Source organism: Notolepis coatsorum (assembly GCF_963971535.1).
Source record: "Notolepis coatsorum genome assembly, chromosome: 10".
NCBI classification, from domain to species: Eukaryota; Metazoa; Chordata; class Actinopteri; order Aulopiformes; family Paralepididae; genus Notolepis; species Notolepis coatsorum.
The window spans coordinates 31,878,292-31,900,946 of record NC_140174.1 but is presented as its reverse complement, the minus strand read 5'-3'; the positions used below and the strand labels follow the sequence as shown (position 1 = coordinate 31,900,946).

At 43.8% G+C, this 22,655-nt stretch overlaps 1 protein-coding gene across 2 annotated transcripts in view; it reads right to left on the bottom strand.

Moving 5' to 3' along the window:
• mms19 (MMS19 homolog, cytosolic iron-sulfur assembly component) overlaps window positions 1-22,655 on the bottom strand; it is a 72,735-nt gene that overhangs the window by 26,665 nt on the left and 23,415 nt on the right. For both annotated transcript variants that reach the window (XM_084323213.1, XM_084323214.1), the window contains exons 11-19: window positions 22,377-22,454; window positions 17,840-17,978; window positions 13,386-13,540; window positions 10,488-10,566; window positions 8,536-8,661; window positions 3,368-3,452; window positions 2,799-2,896; window positions 1,934-2,095; window positions 1,231-1,386 (exon numbers count right to left, since the gene is read on the bottom strand). In XM_084323213.1, the coding sequence (XP_084179339.1) occupies window positions 1,231-1,386; window positions 1,934-2,095; window positions 2,799-2,896; window positions 3,368-3,452; window positions 8,536-8,661; window positions 10,488-10,566; window positions 13,386-13,540; window positions 17,840-17,978; window positions 22,377-22,454 (1,078 nt within the window). The remainder of the gene's footprint in view (window positions 1-1,230; window positions 1,387-1,933; window positions 2,096-2,798; window positions 2,897-3,367; window positions 3,453-8,535; window positions 8,662-10,487; window positions 10,567-13,385; window positions 13,541-17,839; window positions 17,979-22,376; window positions 22,455-22,655) is intronic.

Sequence of the window (22,655 nt, the reverse complement as noted above, 5' to 3'; positions counted from 1 at the left end):
TGAAAGTGATTGGAATGAGGTGAACAGACTGAAAACCTTATATTATTAGATAAAAACAGATTTTTGTATTTTTTATAACAGATGGTAACAAAGTTCTGTCAATAATTAGTTAATAATAATCAAGTTGTGGTCAGTGTGTTAAAGAGGCACTATGACATTTGCTGTACATTGTTTCATGTACAATTGACCAGTTTGTGATGCACACTAAAGAATTTTTTTAAATCAATTCTGTGAATAAATACATCATTCCTACTTTTTGTGTTTTTATGGGTATTTTTTATCTTCAGTTACACAGATATTGTGACGTGTCGTAGATAAAAATGTCTTGCAATATATTGATTATCGCAGATGTTGTGTATCGTAAATGGTTTATATAGCTCTTTTATCCAAAGTGCTTTACAATTTGTTCCTCACATTTTACCCATTCATTCACACACCGACGGTGGAGGCAACCATGCAAGGTGCCAACCTGCTCATCGGGAGTAGTTAGGGGTTAAGTGTCTTGCTCAAGGACATTTTGAAACGCTGCCCGGGAATTGAACTGAGAACCTCCGGATTACCAGAAGACTGCTCTACCTCCCTCACTGTCGCCTGTGATATTATTGTTATCGAGGGCCACATTTTGTTACTTGTTTTTTTTTTATCCACTTTTTCTCCCATTTTCTATATTTTCTCCCATCCCAATTTCGTATCATCCAATTCAACCCTCCCCTGTCACGGACGCTGTTTCTTGCCTCCCACAAGCCGGCTGCAATGTGGACTAAGTCATACATAGCACAAGTCCCCTCCGGTACTTGAGGTAACAGCAGTCGCATCTTTTCAACTGCGCAGCTCGATCTCTCAGTGGAGAGGAGTAACGCGTGGGAGGCTCACGCTGCCCCGGACACTTCCTGATTCTACTGCGCAGGCGCACCAACCGACCTGTAGGAGTCGCTGTCCAACGCCCGATCCCCACCCATCAGTTTCCCACCCCCTAATACGGCCAATGTGTATTAGTACGGACGACCAGCTAAACTGAAAGCAAATGTGGAGCGCTGGGCTCGAACTGACGAGCCCAGCGTCTCCAGCATTTCGTGGCGAGCGCCTTGCCCACTACGCCACGTAGCCGCCCTTACACATTTTGTTACTTGTATCGTCCCACCCCTAGTATAGGATAATAATAGGGCTGATGGTGTGCGTTTGCTATCATCTTCCTGTGTGTGGTGAGGGGCGGGGCCATGGGTCCCTCACCTTGCAGAGCAGCCTGCAGGGCCAGAGCCAACAGGCGCGGGATGATGACGTCGTGGAAGCATCTGGCCGTCTCCTCCGTGTCCTGGGCCTGCTCCGCTATCCTCTGGAGGCTGTGACACGCCTGCACCACTTCCTCCAGTGAGAAACCAGCGCTCCCTGCGAGGACAGAGAACCCCACAGAGTTGGTACCAGGGATGCACCGATTAAACTCTTCCAGATCCGACACAGATACCTGGGCTTTGGGTATCGGCCGATACAGAGTACCGATCCGATCCATTAATTTTGAATGAACAGTATAGACTTGGACTGTCATTTTTGGGTCATTGGACAAAAACTATTGAGATATAATAAACTTTTCTCCATTAGAGAGAGTTAACGTGTCACTTTGCTTTGATTTATGGGCACGTTAGATGTGTTTCTTGGTATTGGATTTAGTATAGTACCAAGGAATACTAAGGAATCTACCTTGCTTATACTACTACCTACTATGCTAATATGTCTATATTACTACCTACTATGCTAATATGTCTATACTACTATGCACTCAGTGTGTAGCACTCAAGTTCGACACTGTTTGACGAACAATGTTACTTACCCTTAGCTGCCAGAGTTGTACCCTTCCCTTCCTGCTGACTTGTTGTACGTCAGCTAAATGACAAAGTATGAATGTAAAAGTGTAAATGTGTGCAAGTGTTAGTTTTACCGGTGTGTGCCGAGCTGAGGACCTGGATTAGGACAGGCGTGCTCTCTTGGACCACGCTCGGCTGGGTGGACACAGCGGCCAGCGCTGAAACGCACCTCTGGCGCACGGCGTGAGGAGAACGCTCCTTCACCAGGGTGTTGCCCTCACCCTGGACCATGGGCTCTGAGCACAGGAGAGGAGAGGAGAGGAAAGGAAAAGAGAGGAGGAGAGGAGAGGAAAGGTGAGGAGAGGAGAGGAGACGATAAGAGAGGAGAAGAGAGGAGAGGAGAGCAGAGGGTTTAAATAATCAGAAATAAAGTATGTTTGTCTTGGCAACATTGGTGCAGAAGACACACAGTATTATACAGACTAGTGCTGGGAGGTGTGAATGAATGTGGCTGATTAGAGTCGTAATAACTTACTCAGTCGGTGGATCCGGTTAATACAATTTATTAACTCAGAATGAAAATATCAAATACAATTTACTCAAGAGATATATGGCTTGAATGGCTCTCACCAAATAACTAGCTGTTGGAATCTGGAAGAAGAGAGATTTCCGAGAAATCCTCTTTATACACAGGAGGGGGGGGGGGGGGGGGGGGTTGGGGAGAGGGAGGGAACAAGTTCTGGGAGTTGACAAGTCCTAGGAGGAAGTCCTGTTATCCTCCACAGAGGTGAACCCAGTGTGAAGACCCACAGTATATACAGACTAGTGCTGGGAGGTGAACCCGGTATGAAGGTATACAGTCATGGAGCAATGCAAATAACTGGAGTTTTACAATACTGTCTAAAATAATAATACAGTAATGATACAGTATAAAATGTTTTCGTGTATACATGTAGCTGTAGCTCTGTCCTTCTTGTATGTGTTAGACAAGTCTCTCACCTGAGAAGATCTCCTCTTTAAGCCTTGGGACCATTTTAGTTATGAAGGCTGCCGGGTGCAACGTGGCCAAGGCCCCAGAACACTCCACTACTGCTAGACTGAAGAGAGAGAGACATCCATAAAGAGAGAGGGAGATCCATAGATAGAGAGAAAGAGAGACATCCATAGAGAGAGGGAGAGAGAGACATCCATAGATAGAGAGAAAGAGACATCCATAGAGAGAGGGAGAGAGAGAGACATCCATAGATAGACATCCATAGATAGAGAGAAAGAGAGACATCCATATAGAGATAGAAAGAGAGAGAGAGACATCCATAGATAGAGAGACATCCATAGATAGAGAGAAAGAGAGACATCCATATAGAGATAGAAAGAGAGAGAGACATCCATAGAGAGATAGAGAGGGGGAGTGAGAGAGACGGATAGAGGGAGAGAGTGAGAGGGAGAGTGAGAGGGAGAGAGAAAGTGACTAAATTAAAAGGCATTTGTGGAGGTTGAATAGAGGGGGCCAGGAGAACAGTACAGATGCTTTGAGATTACTTGAGGTATAAACGTGAAGTTCTACAAACCTGACTTTCTCATCATCGTCCTCCTCCAGAATGAGTCTGGTCAGGTGATCTACGGCCAGCTCCACATCCGAGAGCAACAGCAGACCTGTCAGAAACAGAAATGCTGTTATATACCGTATATATATATATATATAATTATATATCAATCCACATCTGTCTGTACATACCGGCACATGATCCTTTTTACACATCTGTAGATACTATATCTATCTGTATCTGTACATATCCCTTATCCCTTAAGGGGCATTGTAAAAACGCCAACCTATAGAAATGTGTTTTGAGGCACTGCTTAAATCATTCAACAGATTCAGCTGATGTGTGTGAGGGCTGTGTGCGTGTATGTGTGTGTGGGACGGGGTGCGTGGTGTGTATGTACGTTGGTCATCCGGCGCAGTCATGAGCAGTCGCATTACAGAGAGCTCTCACCATCGAACCAAAACAACAAGGTTTTGTGCACATTTTCTCCTCCTGCTAATATGGATTACGGATTTATACCTCAATTCATCAATGAAGCAACATCAAACAGAAGTGGAGAGAAGTGAAAACGGTTTTAACGAGACCCACAGTGACTTCTACCTTCTCAATGGCTCTGAAAAGAAACATCTACACGTCGGAACGGCGGCTATACACACGTTACTAACAGCGAGCCCGGTACGTAAGAACTTACCCCCGAATGGCAGATTGGACCGTAGGACCATGATCATCCTGGTTCTGCTACTTTCGGGAGACATTCATTTAAACCCAGGCCCGGTCTTGACCAGAACTCAGGCTAGAAGACTTGGTCTGGCAGCGCAAGAAGCGAGGGAGGTTTCCATCGCGACCAACATCAACAACTCGACCCGTGGCAACATCCACTGCGCGGACGGCAACTCTTCCCCAATGACGCCGCAGCAGACGAGCACACGTGAGGCAGAGACGAGAGGAGGTGAACCGAGGGTCGAAACCATGACGACCATCTCGACGCGGGATTTAAACATCTCAACGCCCGATAGCCGGCTAGCCAGCGGAGCTAACAGCAAAAACATCCAGGAAAAAAGGACTCTGGAACGAGTCTTTTGTTGTACCAGCACGGCGCGGGACCCGACCCCCCCCCCCCTCCCCCCTTCCCACCCACAACAACAAAGCCCCCCCAACCGGCAACCCCACGGACAAATCGCCTGCTAAATTAGCCAACCTAGCCAGGCTGGCTATGTTTACCAGCCCAGGAGGACAAAGGGTTGCCGCCAGAGAAGACACAGGACAAAGGACCCCCCCTCCCCCCTCCCCACACACCAACACACAGACCTCACGGAGACAACAACAAAGCCCCCCCCCCACCCTCCCCCACAGCAGCACCAGACACAGACGAAGTCAATTACCTGGAACTTGACGACATCAATACCACAGCATATAAAAACGGACTACACATTTTTCACCTGAATTTAAACAGCATAAAGCATAAGCTGGATGAAATAAGAAACCTGTTTATGAGCGGTAAGGTAGACTTAATATGCTTTACTGAAACTAAATTGGATCCATCTGTAACAGACCCTGAAATAGAGTTAGAGAACTATACTATAGTCTGTAATGACAGAAACCAGTATGGAGGTGGTGTTTGTATGTACATACATAAGGACACCAAATTCATTACCCGTACTGACCTTCATCATGAGACAATTGAAACCGTATGGGTGGACATTTTATTTGAAAGGGCAAAATCTGTTCTAGTCGGCACAATATACAGACTGCCAGATCAAACTGGCTTTTATGATACTCTGGATGTGTGCTTAGCTGGAGCTGAGGATGCGGAAAAAATTCTTATTGGGGATTGGAACACGGATATGCAACAAAAAGATGCACCCGTCTTCAAATCCTTCAATAGGTTTTGTGATCTGCACGGCCTCAGCCAACTAATCACCCAACCCACAAGGATATGTGAATCAACTCAGACTACCATTGACCTCATACTGACCTCTGACAAGTCCAAGATCTCCAATAAAGGGGTTATAGCATGTGGGTTAAGTGATCATTATATGATATTCTGTACCCGCAAAAAGCTAAAACTAAAGGCTGGCTGTCACAAAACAGTCACATCTAGAGACCTCAAAACCTACTCTAGCGAGGCCTTTAACCTTGAACTGGAGAGTCTGGACTGGTCAGATGAACTCAATGGTACACTGGTTGAAGAAACTTGGCTTGGCTTCAAAACCAAATTTTCATCAATACTAAACAACATGGCCCCCCTAAGAACCACCAGGGTAAAAAATCGCGCTGAGCCATGGATGCACACTGAAATACTGACCGCTATGAAAGCCAGAGACAAAAAATGCTCTGAGTTTCGTAAAATCCAGTCAAAGCTTACCAAAAGCACGAGCAGTGAACTCCAAGACCACGTGACTGAACTCAAACTAGAAAGAAACAGACTAAGAAATGACGTAAACTCCACGATCAAAACTGCTAAAAAAAAATTCATCAATGACAAAACCGAGGAAAACAAAAATAAACCACGTGAACTTTGGAAATTACTCATCAACTAGGCTGCAGTAAAAAACTTAAAACCAGGTTCTCAAACATAAACATAAAGACGGTCAACACGCTCATCACAGACAAGCTGGATGTAGCCAATTACTTAAACACTTTCTTCACAAACATAGCCACAACACTGGTAAACAAACTACCCTCCCACTCAGGGCAGTATGGGGTAGAACACATAGTAGCATACTACAAGAACCTAGGCGTCCACAAAGACGACTTCAAACTGGAAATGGTAACTACAGATGAGGTACTCAAAAAACTGAGCGCCCTCCAACCAAACAAGGCCACTGGCCATGACAACATCCCCTCCAAATTCCTCAGAGACTCAGCAGCAGCCATCACCCCAGTCATCACACAAATAATAAACCTCTCCATAAAACAGGGACACGTCCCCAAGGACTACAAAATTGCGAGAGTAACACCCCTGCACAAAAAGGGCAGCAAATTAGACCCGGGTAACTACCGCCCTGTTTCTATCCTTACATCCATCTCGAAAGTCATGGAAAAAATAGTATACGAACAGATCGAAAAGTACCTTGCGGAAAAAAATCTAATCTACCAATTCCAATCTGGCTTCAGAACATCCCACTCCACGGACACATGCCTTCTCTACTTGAACGACCACATCAAACAAGAGGTGGACGCGGGCAAATACTGCGGCATGGTCATGCTGGACCTACAAAAGGCCTTCGACACTGTCAATCACACCATTCTGATTGACAAGCTAAAAGCAATTGGTTTTGATAGTTTATCAGTGAGCTGGATACAATCCTACCTGGAGGGGAGGGAACAGATGGTGGAAGTAAACGGTACCCTACCCCCCCCCCCCTCACAGTGAGCTGTGGTGTTCCACAAGGAAGCATACTAGGACCGCTACTATTCCTAATTTATGCAAATGACATGTTGTCAGCTTGTGACTGCAACTTGTTCCTGTTTGCGGACGACTCAGCCCTGCTGGTCTCTGACAAGAACAAGTTACAGGTTGAAAAAGCCCTCAGCTCGGAACTAGGCAAAATCTGCATATGGCTCGCCGACAACAAACTATCATTACACATGGGCAAAACAGAGTCCATTCTCTTCGGTTCAAATAACAAACTCAGCAAGACCGACGGCTTCTCGGTTGCAGTGGGTGACAATATTATCACAAGGAAAGATGAAATTACCTACCTGGGTTCCATCCTAGAGGCTAATCTTTCCTGTGACAAAATGGCATCCAATGTAATAAAAAAAGTCAACCAACGAACGCGTTTCTTGTACCGGATCTCCTCTCTGGTAAACAAGAATACCCTGAAGACTCTAGCAGGAGCACTCATTCAAGGGTACTACGACTATGCTTGCACCTCATGGTACCAAAGCACCTCAAAGGCACTAAAAAACAAATTACAAACATCTCAAAACAAGCTAGTCAGACTACTGCTTGACCTAACTCCTAGAACCCACCTCACCCCTGCCCACTTTGACAACCTAGGATGGCTTAGAGTTAGGGATGCTCGATATTGGCTTTTTTACCGATACCGATATTCCGATATTGTCCAACTCTTAATTTCCGATACCGATATCAACCGATACCGATATATGCAGGGTTTCCCCCCCCAAAAAACTGAATAATTTCAGGTAACTAATAATTTCACTGGATATATATATAACAAATATTGTTATTGTTTTTTTCTTTTTTTAAACCGATACTGATATTTTCCGATATCACATTTTACTGCCGATATCGGCCGATAATATCGGTCGGCCGATAATATCGGACATCCCTACTTAGAGTAGACGACAGAGTACAGCAACTTGCAATGGGCCTGGTCTACAAGATACACTACGCGACCAAGGTACCCATGTACATGTCAAAATACTTCCCAAAGGTCAGTGAATACCACGATCACAACACCAGAGGGAGCTCCACAAATCATGTAAAACCCAGATTCGGCTCAAACAAGGGACTAAACACGTTTCGCAATTATGCCACATCAATGTGGAATGCCCTACCTAAAGCTGTAAAGGAATGTGAATCACTACCCACTTTCAAAAACACTCTCAAAAAACACCTACGTGAGACTGCAATTCGAAACTGGCCCCTACAAATGTCCTAACCTAGTTGTACAGTAAATGACCAAGTAAGGCTTTATCAGTATTCCAATGTACAGTGTAAAATGTGTGTGTGTCCCCTACCCAACCCCCCCCCCCACCTCCAATGTACAGCCCTCACCCAACCCACCCAACCCCACCCACCCAACCTCCTCCAATGTACAGTTTCTACGCCAAATGTATATACACTCTTTTTCTGGACACTTTTGTATCACAAACAGTACTGTATTTGCAAATCTGATATGTCATAAATGTATAGATGTAGCAGTACTGTCTATCTGTATGTCATGTATGTCATATATGTTATGATGAATTGAAAATGGCGGACCCTGATGTAAACAAGACGAAAGTCTTTCTCTGGTCTGCATCCCCTTAACAATTGTATGTATTGAGCTGTACTGTACCCATTCTGCAATCTGTTAATAAACTTTTCAATCAATCAATCAATCAATCAATGTGTGTGGGGGGGCTGTGTGCATGGTGTGTGTGTGTGTGTGTGGAGGGATTGTGTGTGTGTGTGTGTGTGTGTGCGTGTGCGTGTGTGTGTGCGTGCGTGTGCGTCTCACCGGTCTGCTGTGCCAGGGCAGTGAGGACGCGTGTGGCTGTGATCTGTAGGCCAGCGTTGCTCTCCGACAGAGCAGAGAACATGATACTGCATAGTGACTGACGGAAGGACAGCAACACACTCTCCTCTGATAGAGAGAGAGAGAGAGAGGGGGGGAGGGAAGAGAGAGGGGGGAGAGATAGAGAGAGAGAGGGGGGCAGAGATAGAGGGGGTGGGGGAGAGAGAGGGAGAGAGAAAGAAAGAGAGATGTGGTTTTATTAGGTTGTAATTAATTATTCCCTGAGAGAGCAAATGTGTCCTTGCTTTCAACAAGAAGTTGCTTTTATTTATCCTGAACAACATGGTGCTTTTAGAACAACACTCCCCACACGCCCCCCGGAGAGGCAGGTTGCTCGTCTTTCTCTGCTGCACTCTGAGCCCAATTGTGACTCGTTTCACTTTGCGAAGATGCCCCACAATGTTGCCACCCCCCCCCCCCTCCACAAGAATCTCTACAGATCCTCACGGTGAGAACCGGAAGTGTGCCCGAGGAGATTAGCATCATGGTGACGTTGAGCAGGAAGTAGGCTTGGAAAGAAGGCTTCAAGGAAAGAACCAAGGCGAGCGAGAGCCCAAGAACACCATTATGCAAACAGTGCCGTTGTTTCAACAAAAGCCAAGGCATGGCACAATTAGGGCTGAGAGACCACAACTAGATCAAAGACATTGTTTTTGGGTGTGCTTTGTTGTGCCGTCTGGCACGTCACCTCTTAATCAGTGTCTGTCTCTCATTGTGGGTCGTTTTCACAAGTGGCTGCTGATAATGTGAGGTAATGATACAGAATCCTTAGGAGACACAAAATGGCTGCTGATAATGTGAGGTAATGATACAGAATCCTTAGGAGACACACAATTGCTGCAGATAATGGCTGCCGAGGGGCATAATGACATCACATGGAAACAATCCTACTTTTCTCTCTCTCTCTCCCTCCCTCAATCTCTCTCTCTTGCTCCCCTTTGGAACTTTACATACATTCCTTTGCATAAATTCACATAAAATACTGTATCCACAATGCAAATTAATTTAGAGAACATAGATAATAAAGCCACAGATATCCCTCTCTTAACACGACAATACAGATCCATCTACATCTCTCACATTCACAATACCTAACGTTTGCATGTAATGCCTGTGAAAGCGCCTTTCATCATCGTATCTATTTTGGTGCATATTTCAGCACCATAGACAGAGAGCAGAGGTCTAATTATCATCATTAGTCGTTTGTTTAAATTTTTTATTACTTAAACGCTGAATTACATCATTTCTAGAAGGTAACCGAGCGGTGTTCAAACAGGTCACTTCTCTCACACCAAGTAAGCCTGTTAATGACTTGCAGATTAATGTAATGACCCGTCGACGTTCCTATGTCTTCATAGGCACAGTAGCCTACTTGTAGGTTTGCAAATGTTTATTATCCATAGCCTGAGAGATACAGAAATCCATCAGATGTTAAACAGCGGCTGCCGTTTTATCATAACTGAACTGAACTGAGCAGCATCAACAACCGTTTGTGTTTTATCATAACTGAACTGAGCAGCGTCATCAACAACAACCATTTGTGTTTTATCATAACTGAACTGAGCAGCATCATCAACAACAACCATTTGTGTTTTATCATAACTGAACTGAGCAGCATCATCAACAACAACCATTTGTGTTTTATCATAACTGAACTGAGCAGCATTAACAACCGTTTGTGTTTTATCATATCATATGCTTCATACCAGTGGTGGCTTCATACCAGAAAGAATGTAAACAAATTAATAAGCCACTGCAAGACAATAGCGAAGAACAGTAACACATCTATCACGGATATATCCGACTTCAATAAGGAGACATCAGCACAAGAACCCGGTCGGACATGAATGGATATGACATCCAAAAAGGGGGACACTAATGAATGTAACACTCACCCTCCTCTGCAGATTGTGTGGTTTTGACCGGTTGCACAAAGCCTTGGAGGACCTCCAGTAGCGTACGCCTCTGGGCACACTGCAGAAGAAGAGAGGGGGTCAGGTTAACTGTGACACCAGGCTTTAGACGGGCCTCCACTGCAAACATCCACTGACCACGTGGGATGGAACAGAAGGCGACGGGCAGCTCTCTATGGCTGTCTTAAATACTTTGAAGCTTCGTTCGATGGGCATGGGATTCGAATATGAAAATAAAATTTGATTATTAAAAAAAAATTAAAATAAAAGATAATTTTTTTTGTGCAAAATCAACTCTGCCTCTCTTTGTTAACTACAACAAGCAATGCTGTTTGTTATTTAAGATGAGGTCGGACTCGGCACTGACAGATTTGCTTTTACAAAGCCTCAAATGACGGCTTACAATATTTCATGAAAGCAGTGTTTTGTTTGTCTAAGATTTAAAAAGGTTTAAACTTTACAGCACTGACAAAGTTGAACAAAGTGCTGTACAAGTCCCACAACATTAAAAAAATTAAATAAAAAAATGTAATCTCGAAGCTTCGAATTAAAATCGAATCTCGGCCCCGAAGCTTCGAATTCCAAAAAAAGATTCCAAGGTCAGCCCTACAGCTCTCACATACATGGATGATTAAAAACCACACACGACACACGGTGGGGTAGTGGTTAACACTGTCGCCTCACAGCAAGAAGGTCCTGGGTTTGATTCCCTCTTGGGGACCAGGTTGCCAGGTACCCAGGTGGGGTATCTCCCGGGTCTTTCTGTATAGAGTTTGCATGTTAGGACATGATATTTCTGGCTTAAAATACATGGGTTTAGAGCAAGTCTTGAGACCACCAAGAGGTGGTGACAGAGACAGGCTCTTGCTACAAAGGGAAAGCTTTTATATTCACTTTCTGGATTGTTTAGAGCCTAGAGGCCTCAATGAGGAAAATGTTTTGACCTGTTTCATTTGATTATTTCATTTCATTCGATTGTTTATTATTTTAATTTTCATTTATCATTCTTTATATTTATAATTGAAAGACGGCTACTATGGGTCATGAGTGTTTATATTTCAGTAGTTTAAGATGTAGGCCTACTCTGTATAATATAGATATATCTCTTTGTGATTTACACGCTGCTTTTTGATTTACACGCTTCTTTTTGATTTACATACTTCTGAAAAGGTTGTGCTTGTAAGTGGTATTTTGTACTCTTGTGCAGATCTCTTGTTGGAATGTGTTGTCACTTCCTGTTTGACTTGTATAAACTTGGGTCACTTACCCTTCATGCTTCATGCAAGCCATTCTGAAGAAGGTGTGTTCACACCGAAACGTCATGATATGATTTCAGGAGGGCGGCTAGGTGGTGTAGTGGTCTAAGGCACTCGCCACCAGTGTGGAGACGCTAGGATTCGCGTGTTCGAATCCAGCTCTCCACATTGTTTTTCAGTTTGGCTGGTCGTCCGCAGTAATACACATTGGCCGTATTACGGGGAGGGAAAAACTGAAGGGTGGGGATCGAACGTTGTGAACAAGCGACTCCTACAAGTCGGTTGGTGCGCCTGCGCAGTAGAATCAGGAAGTGTCGGGGGCAGCGTGAGCCTCCCACGCGTTACTCCTCGACACTGAGAGGTCGAGCTGCGCAGGTGAAAAGATGCGACTGCTGTTACCTCAAGTACCGGAGGGGACTTGTGCTATGTATGACTTAGTCCACATTGCAGCCGGCTTGTGGGAGGCAAGAAACAGCGTTCGTGACAGGGGAGGGTTGAAATTGGATGATACGAAATTGGGATGGGAGAAAATATAGAAAAATGGGAGAAAAAGTGGATCAAAAAAAAAAATGATATGATTTCAGGCTGCCAATACATTTGAAAAACCTGGAGTGTGTGCCTGGATGCATTTTATGTATGATATCAGAGGTTACAGCACCCAGTGTCAAGTCTAGTGAGGTGAGCGCGTTCTACTACTTTTTTCACTCCCCCTGTGCTCGTAAGGGTTTCCCCTCCAGAAAAAGAGATAAACCCAATGGAAAAACTATCAGAACCAATCGCTAACGCTGCCCTGACGAAGACAGACGGGAGCACTTGGATTGGTCCCCGGGTGCGGCCCCACACTGCAACCCATGTCTGCTCCTGGCTGCCCTTGGGGGGAAGGACGACGGGATGGGTCAAATGCAGAGAGGACATTTCAACCGCGACCAAAAGATGTGCGTGTGTGTGTGTCCTATGCGTCGCCTATCTCATATGTGTGTGTACGCTGCATGACGATGTAGCAATGTGCTACAAATAAAGACTTCTTCAAAGTCCAGTTTTCAAGGTAGTTAGTCAAGGTAGAGGTTTCTAGTAGAGAATTTCCCCAAAACTAAAATCCAATATCAAGAGCCATGTGATGAAACCCTGGTGAAAAATCTAAGCAAAAGGTAAAAAAAATGTATTCAATAAATAAAATATGTTATACAATAAAAACGATATTGTAACTAAAAAATAAATATACAGAAGAAAACTCAGTGTAGACTGGAATGTCTACATGACTGAGTCAACGGTCTTCACAAAGTGATGTTTGTGTTACACAATACCTTTTCTGAACTTCTTAAATCTTGCCCCTGACAAATATCCCCCATATTATAATGAACAAAACTAGAGAAATTATAAACGGTCAAGGTCTTAATAGGTTTCGAGTGTTGTTCATGTTTGCAAATGATGAACTGTCGTTAGACATAGGAGTGGCATACGAATTATTAGAATTCTGTAGTATTTAATAGCCAAATCCGTATCTGTGAAACTGGTTCGATGAGTTTGAACAAAACTCTGAGCGGATGATCCATGGCGAGTCACAGAAAGGTCCAAACCTCTGTTATAAATTAAATAAAAACCCCTGATCCTGGATCTGCCTTACCTGTGTTCTGCTGTTGTACTGCTCTACGAGAGCCGGCATGACCGCTGCCGCCACTCTGTGACTGGCCCTGTAGGAGGCGCTAGAGGCAGCCTGCAGCAGCTTAGCGCTGGGCCACACCAGCTTCAGGTCCGGCTCGCATAGGTGGTGCTGGCAGTCTGGAACAACACCAGGACATACAATACATTATGAAACTATATCATTTGTGCATGTTCCAGGTTTTCTACAACATTGGTTTTCCCAACAAGGGCTATTAGGGATGCAGGTATTGAGTATTGTGTTGATACCAGGCTAAAATATGGTATCAGTACCAGAGATATTGTGTTGATACCAGGATAAAACAGCGTATCAGTATCAGATATATCGGGTTGATATACCAGGCTAAAATAGGGTATTAATATCAGAGATATCAGGTTGATAATACCAGGCTAAAGTAGGATATCAAATTATCAATATCAGGGATATCAGGTTGATACAAGGCTAAATAGAGTATCAATATCAGACATATCAGGTTGAGCAGGAGAGCAGTAATAGAGGCAAAACGGCGTTACAGGGATAAAGTTGAACTTCAGTTTGAACAGACTGACTCTAGAGGCATGTGGCAGGGCCTCAGAACAATGACAGATTACAAAGGCACCTCCCTCAAGCTGAACAGTGACATATCCTTAGCAAATGATCTCAATTCCTTCTATGCGAGGTTTGAGGCTGTGAATAACAACACCAGCCTACAAACCACGGCAATGGGGGGGGGGGGGGGTCTGCTGATGGAGACTCAGTGTTCAGGGTAACAGAGCATGAGGTGAGACGGATCTTTAAAAAAGTGAATATCAGGAAGGCAGCAGGACCGGACGGCATCCCCGGCCGCGTCCTAAAAGTCTGTGCCGACCAACTGGCCCCGGTATTCACTGACATCTTCAACCTGTCCTTGGAACAGGCTGTCATCCCCACCTGTCTGAAGAAGTCCACCATCATCCCTGTACCCAAAAAATCTACGCCCGCTTGCCTCAACGACTACCGCCCTGTAGCCCTCACCTCCATAGCCATGAAGTGCTTTGAGAAGCTAGTGAAGGGCTACATCTGTTCCTCCCTCCCCATCAACCTGGACCCCCTGCAATTTGCATATCGCCCCAACAGGTCCACGGAGGACGCCATAGCCCATGTGCTGCACACAGCAGCATCACACCTGGACAAGAGGCAGGGGAACTATGTGAGAATGCTGTTCATCGACTACAGCTCAGCATTCAATACCATAGTCCCCTCCAAACTCATAGCCAAGCTCAGGGACCTGGGCTTGAACTATGACCTCTGCCAGTGGGTCTTGGACTTCCTGACGGGCAGACCCCAGGTGGTAAGAGCAGGCAACTGCACCTCCTCATCCATCACGCTCAACATAGGGGCCCCCCAGGGCTGTGTTCTGAGCCCCCTCCTCTACTCCCTGTACACACATGACTGCGTGGCACAGCGGAACAACAACACAATCATCAAATTTGCTGATGACACAGTAGTGGTGGGCCTGATCTCTGCCAACGACGAGAGGGCCTACCTGGAAGAGGTAGAAAATCTGTCACAGTGGTGTCAGGAGAACTGCCTCTCCCTGAACGTCAGCAAAACAAAAGAGATGATTGTGGACTTCAGGAGGTCGGGGGTCAAGGACTACAGCCCCCTCAGCATCGACGGGGCACCGGTTGAGAGAGTTTCAAGTACCTCGGAGCCCACATATCCGAGGACTTGACATGGACCACACACATTGACAGTGTTGTGAAGAAGGCACGACAACGCCTCTACTTCCTCAGACGCCTAAGGAAGTTCCAAGTCAGTCAGAAGATCCTTAGGAACTTCTACTCATGTACAATAGAGAGCATCCTGACTGGCAACATCACCTCCTGGTTTGGGAATAGCACTGCACAAGACCGTAGCAGACTACAAAGAGTGACACGTTCAGCCAAACGCACAATTGGAGGGGGGCTTCCCACCCTCCAGAACATTTACAACAAGCGGTGCAGGGGGAAGGCTAAGATAATTATTAAGGATTCGAGCCACCCGAACAACTGCCTCTTTGAACTGCTGCGGTCAGGCAAGCGATACCGGAGTCTTAAGGCGAGCACAGAAAGACTCAGAAGAAGCTTCTATCCCCAGGCCATCAGGCTGCTAAACGAACAATAAACACTATGCAACAACCATCAAATGCACACAGCAGACACACCCACACGCACACACTCACTTAAACAAACAACACACTGCAGCACCCACTCTCCACACTTTAGATCACACAAACACTTTATATTTATTGATAAAGGATTTGCACTACAACTCGTACACCTACTGTAAATTGTACCTAAATTGCACCTCATCCCATTTCTGCCTTGCACTATATAGTATTGTATATTAGTACACTGCATAGTATTGTATATTATATGGTAACTCAGTTACGTCTATTCTGCATCGAACATTGTACATATGTCTATACTGAACACTGTGACCTCATTTTTTTTTTTTTACTTCTAATTTACATGCTATACTATGTTATTTTATTTCATACTTATCTTGTCTTGCACAGTCTCTGGAGCGTAATGGTTATGGATTGGATCTGTACCAAGGTTATTATAGTAAGTATAGTTAACTAAAACCAAACAAAAGAACAAAAAATAGGTGAGGAAGAATATTTTTGTTAACTGAAATAAAAGTTTAAACTAGCTGAAACGATATTGTGTACTTACAAAACAAATTAAATAAGTATACAGAAATATACAGAAAATGTATATTAATAACCTTTAAGTCTTTGTCAACACAGCAAGTCTGAGGAGGCACTGACTGATGCACAATGTTTACCGAGACTGGAATGTCTACATGACTGTGACTCAACAGTCTTCACAAAGTGATGCGTTTGTATACCTATTCTCAACTTGTTGAATCTTGCCCCTGACAATATCCCCCATATTATAATAAACAAAACAAAAAAGATCTAAAAGTAAATAAAAAGTGTAAAAAATAAAGTTAAAGGTGGAACTAATAAAAACTAAACTAAAACTACACAATTTTAAACGATAAAAACTAAACTGAAACTAGCAAACCCACACTCTGGAAACTAACAAAAACTAAACTCAACCATGCTTGTTGGCTGCCAAGCAAAATATCTCTGTTCACGCTCTGGTCCAGCTATGAACAAGTTCAGGAACCCCATCTCTCTGGTCCAGCTATGAACAAGTTCAGGAACCCCATCTCTGAATGAATGAATGAATGAATGAATGAATGAATGAATGAATGAATGAATGAATGAATGAAAACTTTATTTGACATACACAACATACATGACATTTATGGCATAGGGACATATAGGTATTTAGTACTGATACGTTTGTGACATAACGGTATTCAAATATACAGTACTGTTACCCCTAGATCCTGACAGAGTATATACATATGATGGGGAGGGGACTGTACATTAGGAGGGGGTGGGTGGGTGGGAGGGAAATATACATACGGCGGGGAGGGAATATATACATGCGGTGGGGAGGAGACTGTCTATTAGGAGGTGGTGGGGGTTTTGGGCATTTACGGTGGCCAGTTTCGAATTGCAGCCTCCCGTAGGTGCTCTTTAAGAGCGGTTTTGAATGTGGGCAGGGATTCACATTCCTTTACAGCTTTGGGTAGGGCGTTCCACATTGTTGTGGCATAATTGCGAAACGTGTTTAGTCCCTTGTTTGAGCCGAATCTGGGTTTAACATGATTTGTTGAGCTTCCTCTGGTGTAGTGGTTGTGGTATTCACTGACCTTTGGGAAGTATTTTGACATGTACATGGGCACCCCGGTCGTATAGTGTATCTTGTAGACCAGGCCCATTGCAAGTTGCTGTACTCTGTCGTCTACTCTAAGCCATCCTAGGTTGGTAAACTCTAATGATACCGCCGTTGCCCCTTCAACCAGACGAACAGCACGTAGCAATCCCACAATTCCCTGCTGTAGCCTTTTTCAACACAGTCTCATCAGAAAACGTAAATAAAATACTAACAGATCACAGGAAAAATTTAAAAAAAAATTAAGTATGTTATGTTACAGCCATACGTAATATTATTATATCTTGTATAAGTAATATATTTACATAAATATAATAAAACACTGCGACTGTGCTCACCACTAGAGCTTCCCATCCACCCTGTTACAAACACAGCAATACTATGATGATTTGTTTTAACGTTTAATTATGGTTAAAATAGAAAGTTAGGGTTATGGTTAGGTGTTAGGGTTAAAAGTTTAAATTGTTATATTTTTGTAAATATGTCAATATATTAATTAAAGCAATAACATAATGTACAATATGTACCTTTTTCCTGTGGTGGAGTAATACTTTATTTAGATATTTTAAGCGAGATCGAACTGCCTTTTCACACAGACATGTCATCCAAAAAAAACACCTAGGCCGTCTCTTCCACCCAGGTAAAGAAACGACAAGGTTTTACCTTTAAGCACGAGGTCAAGGAAAACGCTGAGCGAGTCTTCGGAGTCTGAGTTGAGGACGGAGCGAGACAGACAGGAGGTGATAGCTGCGAGGGCGACCAGGCCTGCAGACTCCACCCTCTCACTGGCCGTCTGAAACACCTGTGCAGAGAGGAGGAAGAGAGAGGAATATTGACTCAAGAGGGCTGGGTATCAGAAAATGGTGGCGCCAAGGTATCGACCTAATCACGTTGATACAACCCAGTATCAAACAATTTTGATATCAAATGTCAATACCAAAAAAGCTGCTTTACAAGCCAATCACTACAGATGCGTAATTGTATCTAACATGACAACACCAAGCTTCAATCAGCTATTCGCTGTGCCCTTGGAGCCAGAAAAGAAACAAAGAAAAATCACTAGCAAGCTTTTGTAGCACCATGTAAAAGTAGCAAACAACGTATAGTTTTGGCATCAGTGTTTCAAATACAGTTAGCTAGTTGAGGACTGTTGTTCAAATACAGTTAGCTAGGTGAGGACTGTTGTTCAAATACAGTTAGCTAGGTGAGGACTGTTGTTCAAATACGGTTAGCTAGGTGAGGACTGTTGTTCAGATACGGTTAACTAGGTGAGGACTGTTGTTCAGATATGGTTAACTAGGTGAGGACTGTTGTTCAGATACAGTTAGCTAGGTGAGGACTGTTGTTCAGATACAGTTAGCTAGGTGAGGACTGTTGTTCAGATACAGTTAGCTAGTTGAGGACTGTTGTTCAGATACAGTTAGCTAGGTGAGGACTGTTGTTCAGATACAGTTAACTAGGTGAGCACTGTTGTTCAGATACAGTTAGCTAGGTGAGGACTGTTGTTGATACAGTTAGCTAGGTGAGGACTGTTGTTCAGATACAGTTAGCTAGGTGAGGACTGTTGTTCAGATACAGTTAGCTAGGTGAGGACTGTTGTTCAGATACAGTTAGCTAGGTGAGGACTGTTGTTCAGATACAGTTAGCTAGGTGAGGACTGTTGTTCAGATACAGTTAGCTAGGTGAGGACTGTTGTTGATACAGTTAAGCTAGGTGAGGCCTGTTGTTCAGATACAGTTAACTAGGTGAGGACTGTTGTTCAGATACAGTTAGCTAGGTGAGGACTGTTGTTGATACAGTTAGCTAGGTGAGGACTGTTGCTCAGATACAGTTAACTTGGTGAGGACTGTTGTTCAGATACAGTTAGCTAGGTGAGGACTGTTGTTCAGATATGGTTAGCTAGGTGAGGACTGTTGTTCAGATACAATTAGCTAGTTGAGGACTGTTGTTCAGATACAGTTAGCTAGGTGAGGACTGTTGTTCAGATACAGTTAACTTGGTGAGGACTGTTGTTCAGATACAGTTAGCTAGGTGAGGACTGTTGTTCAGATACAGTTAGCTAGGTGAGGACTGTTGTTCAGATACAGTTAGCTAGGTGAGGACTGTTGTTCAGATACAGTTAGCTAGTTGAGGACTGTTGTTGATACAGTTAGCTAGTTGAGGACTGTTGTTGATACAGTTAGCTAGGTGAGGACTGTTGTTCAGATACAGTTAGCTAGGTGAGGACTGTTGTTCAGATACAGTTAGCTAGTTGAGGACTGTTGTTCAGATACAGTTAGCTAGGTGAGGACTGTTGTTCAGATACAGTTAGCTAGTTGAGGACTGTTGTTCAGATACAGTTAGCTAGGTGAGGACTGTTGTTCAGATACAGTTAGCTAGGTGAGGACTGTTGTTCAGATACAGTTAGCTAGGTGAGGACTGTTGTTCAGATACAGTTAGCTAGGTGAGGACTGTTGTTCAGATACAGTTAGCTAGTTGAGGACTGTTGTTCAGATACAGTTAGTGGACTGTTGTTCAGATACAGTTAGCTAGTTGAGGACTGTTGTTGATACAGTTAGCTAGGTGAGGACTGTTGTTCAGATACAGTTAGTTAGGTGAGGACTGTTGTTCAGATACAGTTAGCTAGGTGAGGACTGTTGTTCAGATACAGTTAGCTAGTTGAGGACTGTTGTTCAGATACAGTTAGCTAGGTGAGGACTGTTGTTCAGATACAGTTAGCTAGTTGAGGACTGTTGTTCAGATACAGTTAGCTAGTTGAGGACTGTTGTTCAGATACGGTTAGCTAGTTGAGGACTGTTGTTCAGATACGGTTAGCTAGTTGAGGACTGTTGTTCAGATACAGATAGCTAGGTGAGGACTGTTGTTCAGATACAGTTAACTAGGTGAGGACTGTTGTTCAGATACAATTAGCTAGTTGAGGACTGTTGTTCAGATACAATTAGCTAGGTGAGGACTGTTGTTCAGATACAGTTAGCTAGGTGAGGACTGTTGTTCAGATACAGTTAGCTAGGTGAGGACTGTTGTTCAGATACAGTTAGCTAGGTGAGGACTGTTGTTGATACAGTTAAGCTAGGTGAGGCCTGTTGTTCAGATACAGTTAACTAGGTGAGGACTGTTGTTCAGATACAGTTAGCTAGGTGAGGACTGTTGTTGATACAGTTAGCTAGGTGAGGACTGTTGCTCAGATACAGTTAACTTGGTGAGGACTGTTGTTCAGATACAGTTAGCTAGGTGAGGACTGTTGTTCAGATATGGTTAGCTAGGTGAGGACTGTTGTTCAGATACAATTAGCTAGTTGAGGACTGTTGTTCAGATACAGTTAGCTAGGTGAGGACTGTTGTTCAGATACAGTTAACTTGGTGAGGACTGTTGTTCAGATACAGTTAGCTAGGTGAGGACTGTTGTTCAGATACAGTTAGCTAGGTGAGGACTGTTGTTCAGATACAGTTAGCTAGGTGAGGACTGTTGTTCAGATACAGTTAGCTAGTTGAGGACTGTTGTTGATACAGTTAGCTAGTTGAGGACTGTTGTTGATACAGTTAGCTAGGTGAGGACTGTTGTTCAGATACAGTTAGCTAGGTGAGGACTGTTGTTCAGATACAGTTAGCTAGTTGAGGACTGTTGTTCAGATACAGTTAGCTAGGTGAGGACTGTTGTTCAGATACAGTTAGCTAGTTGAGGACTGTTGTTCAGATACAGTTAGCTAGGTGAGGACTGTTGTTCAGATACAGTTAGCTAGGTGAGGACTGTTGTTCAGATACAGTTAGCTAGGTGAGGACTGTTGTTCAGATACAGTTAGCTAGGTGAGGACTGTTGTTCAGATACAGTTAGCTAGTTGAGGACTGTTGTTCAGATACAGTTAGTGGACTGTTGTTCAGATACAGTTAGCTAGTTGAGGACTGTTGTTGATACAGTTAGCTAGGTGAGGACTGTTGTTCAGATACAGTTAGTTAGGTGAGGACTGTTGTTCAGATACAGTTAGCTAGGTGAGGACTGTTGTTCAGATACAGTTAGCTAGTTGAGGACTGTTGTTCAGATACAGTTAGCTAGGTGAGGACTGTTGTTCAGATACAGTTAGCTAGTTGAGGACTGTTGTTCAGATACAGTTAGCTAGTTGAGGACTGTTGTTCAGATACGGTTAGCTAGTTGAGGACTGTTGTTCAGATACGGTTAGCTAGTTGAGGACTGTTGTTCAGATACAGATAGCTAGGTGAGGACTGTTGTTCAGATACAGTTAACTAGGTGAGGACTGTTGTTCAGATACAATTAGCTAGTTGAGGACTGTTGTTCAGATACAATTAGCTAGTTGAGGACTGTTGTTCAGATACAATTAGCTAGTTGAGGACTGTTGTTCAGATACAGTTAGCTAGGTGAGGACTGTTGTTCAGATACAGTTAGCTAGGTGAGGACTGTTGTTCAGATACAGTTAGCTAGGTAAGGACTGTTGTTCAGATACAGTTAGCTAGTTGAGGACTGTTGTTCAGATACAGTTAGCTAGTTGAGGACTGTTGTTCAGATACAGTTAGCTAGTTGAGGACCGTTGTTCAGATACAGTTAGCTAGTTGAGGACTGCGTGACACGGTAGTCAAAGCGAGTGAAGCGAGGTCACAGGTCACATCCAGCCTTTACTGCTACTGGAACACTTACGCATCATCTGCAGAAGAAACGGCTGCACACACACTGTAATAAACAGGCTTTTCAAAAGAGATGGTGCTGAGTCTCAACTCAGAGGGTGGTCCTGTGCCTCCCCGTCCGGGAGGCAAAACTAATTTGCAATAAAGAAAGCCATTTTCTGTAATTTCCTGCAACTTAAAAACATAATTAAAAAAAAATAGCAAACAGTTCAAAGTAATTTACAGTGTATAAGGTTGCACAATAGTTTAACACTAAAACACACGCATGCATGCACAATCACACACACAGTGGGACAGAGCAACCACATATTAGACAATGATGTGTCCGTTTCTAAGCTGGCCCCAAGCTGTCACTGAAAAATAAATTAAAGCTTAAATAATAATAATTAAACACATGGCTCGCCCTTATACCATTGTTTAGGGAACACCCTGATATAAGAAAAACATAATCCCTGGGGGTAAATTGTACTAATGCTCAGGTCTTGGCAAGCTAGGGGCACCAGACATGCACACAGCCGGTCAATACAACCACACTTGTTTTCCCTCAAAATCCTGCCCCAGCGTACCTCTCTGCGCAGCGAGGCCCACAGCCCTGGCAGGAACTCAGCCAGCTGCTTATCTTCATATATGGCTACGCAGGCGGCCTGTAACGTATTGCAAACACACACACAAGTCTCGTGAGATCACAGTGTACCGTGTAGTGTAAGTTAAAAGACAGATGAGCTCATGGCAGGAGATGATAATGAGTCGTGGGAGAATGAATGAATGAATGAATGAAAACTTTATTTAACAGATTGCAGAATGGGTACAATACAGTACAGCTCAATACACACAATTGTTAAGGG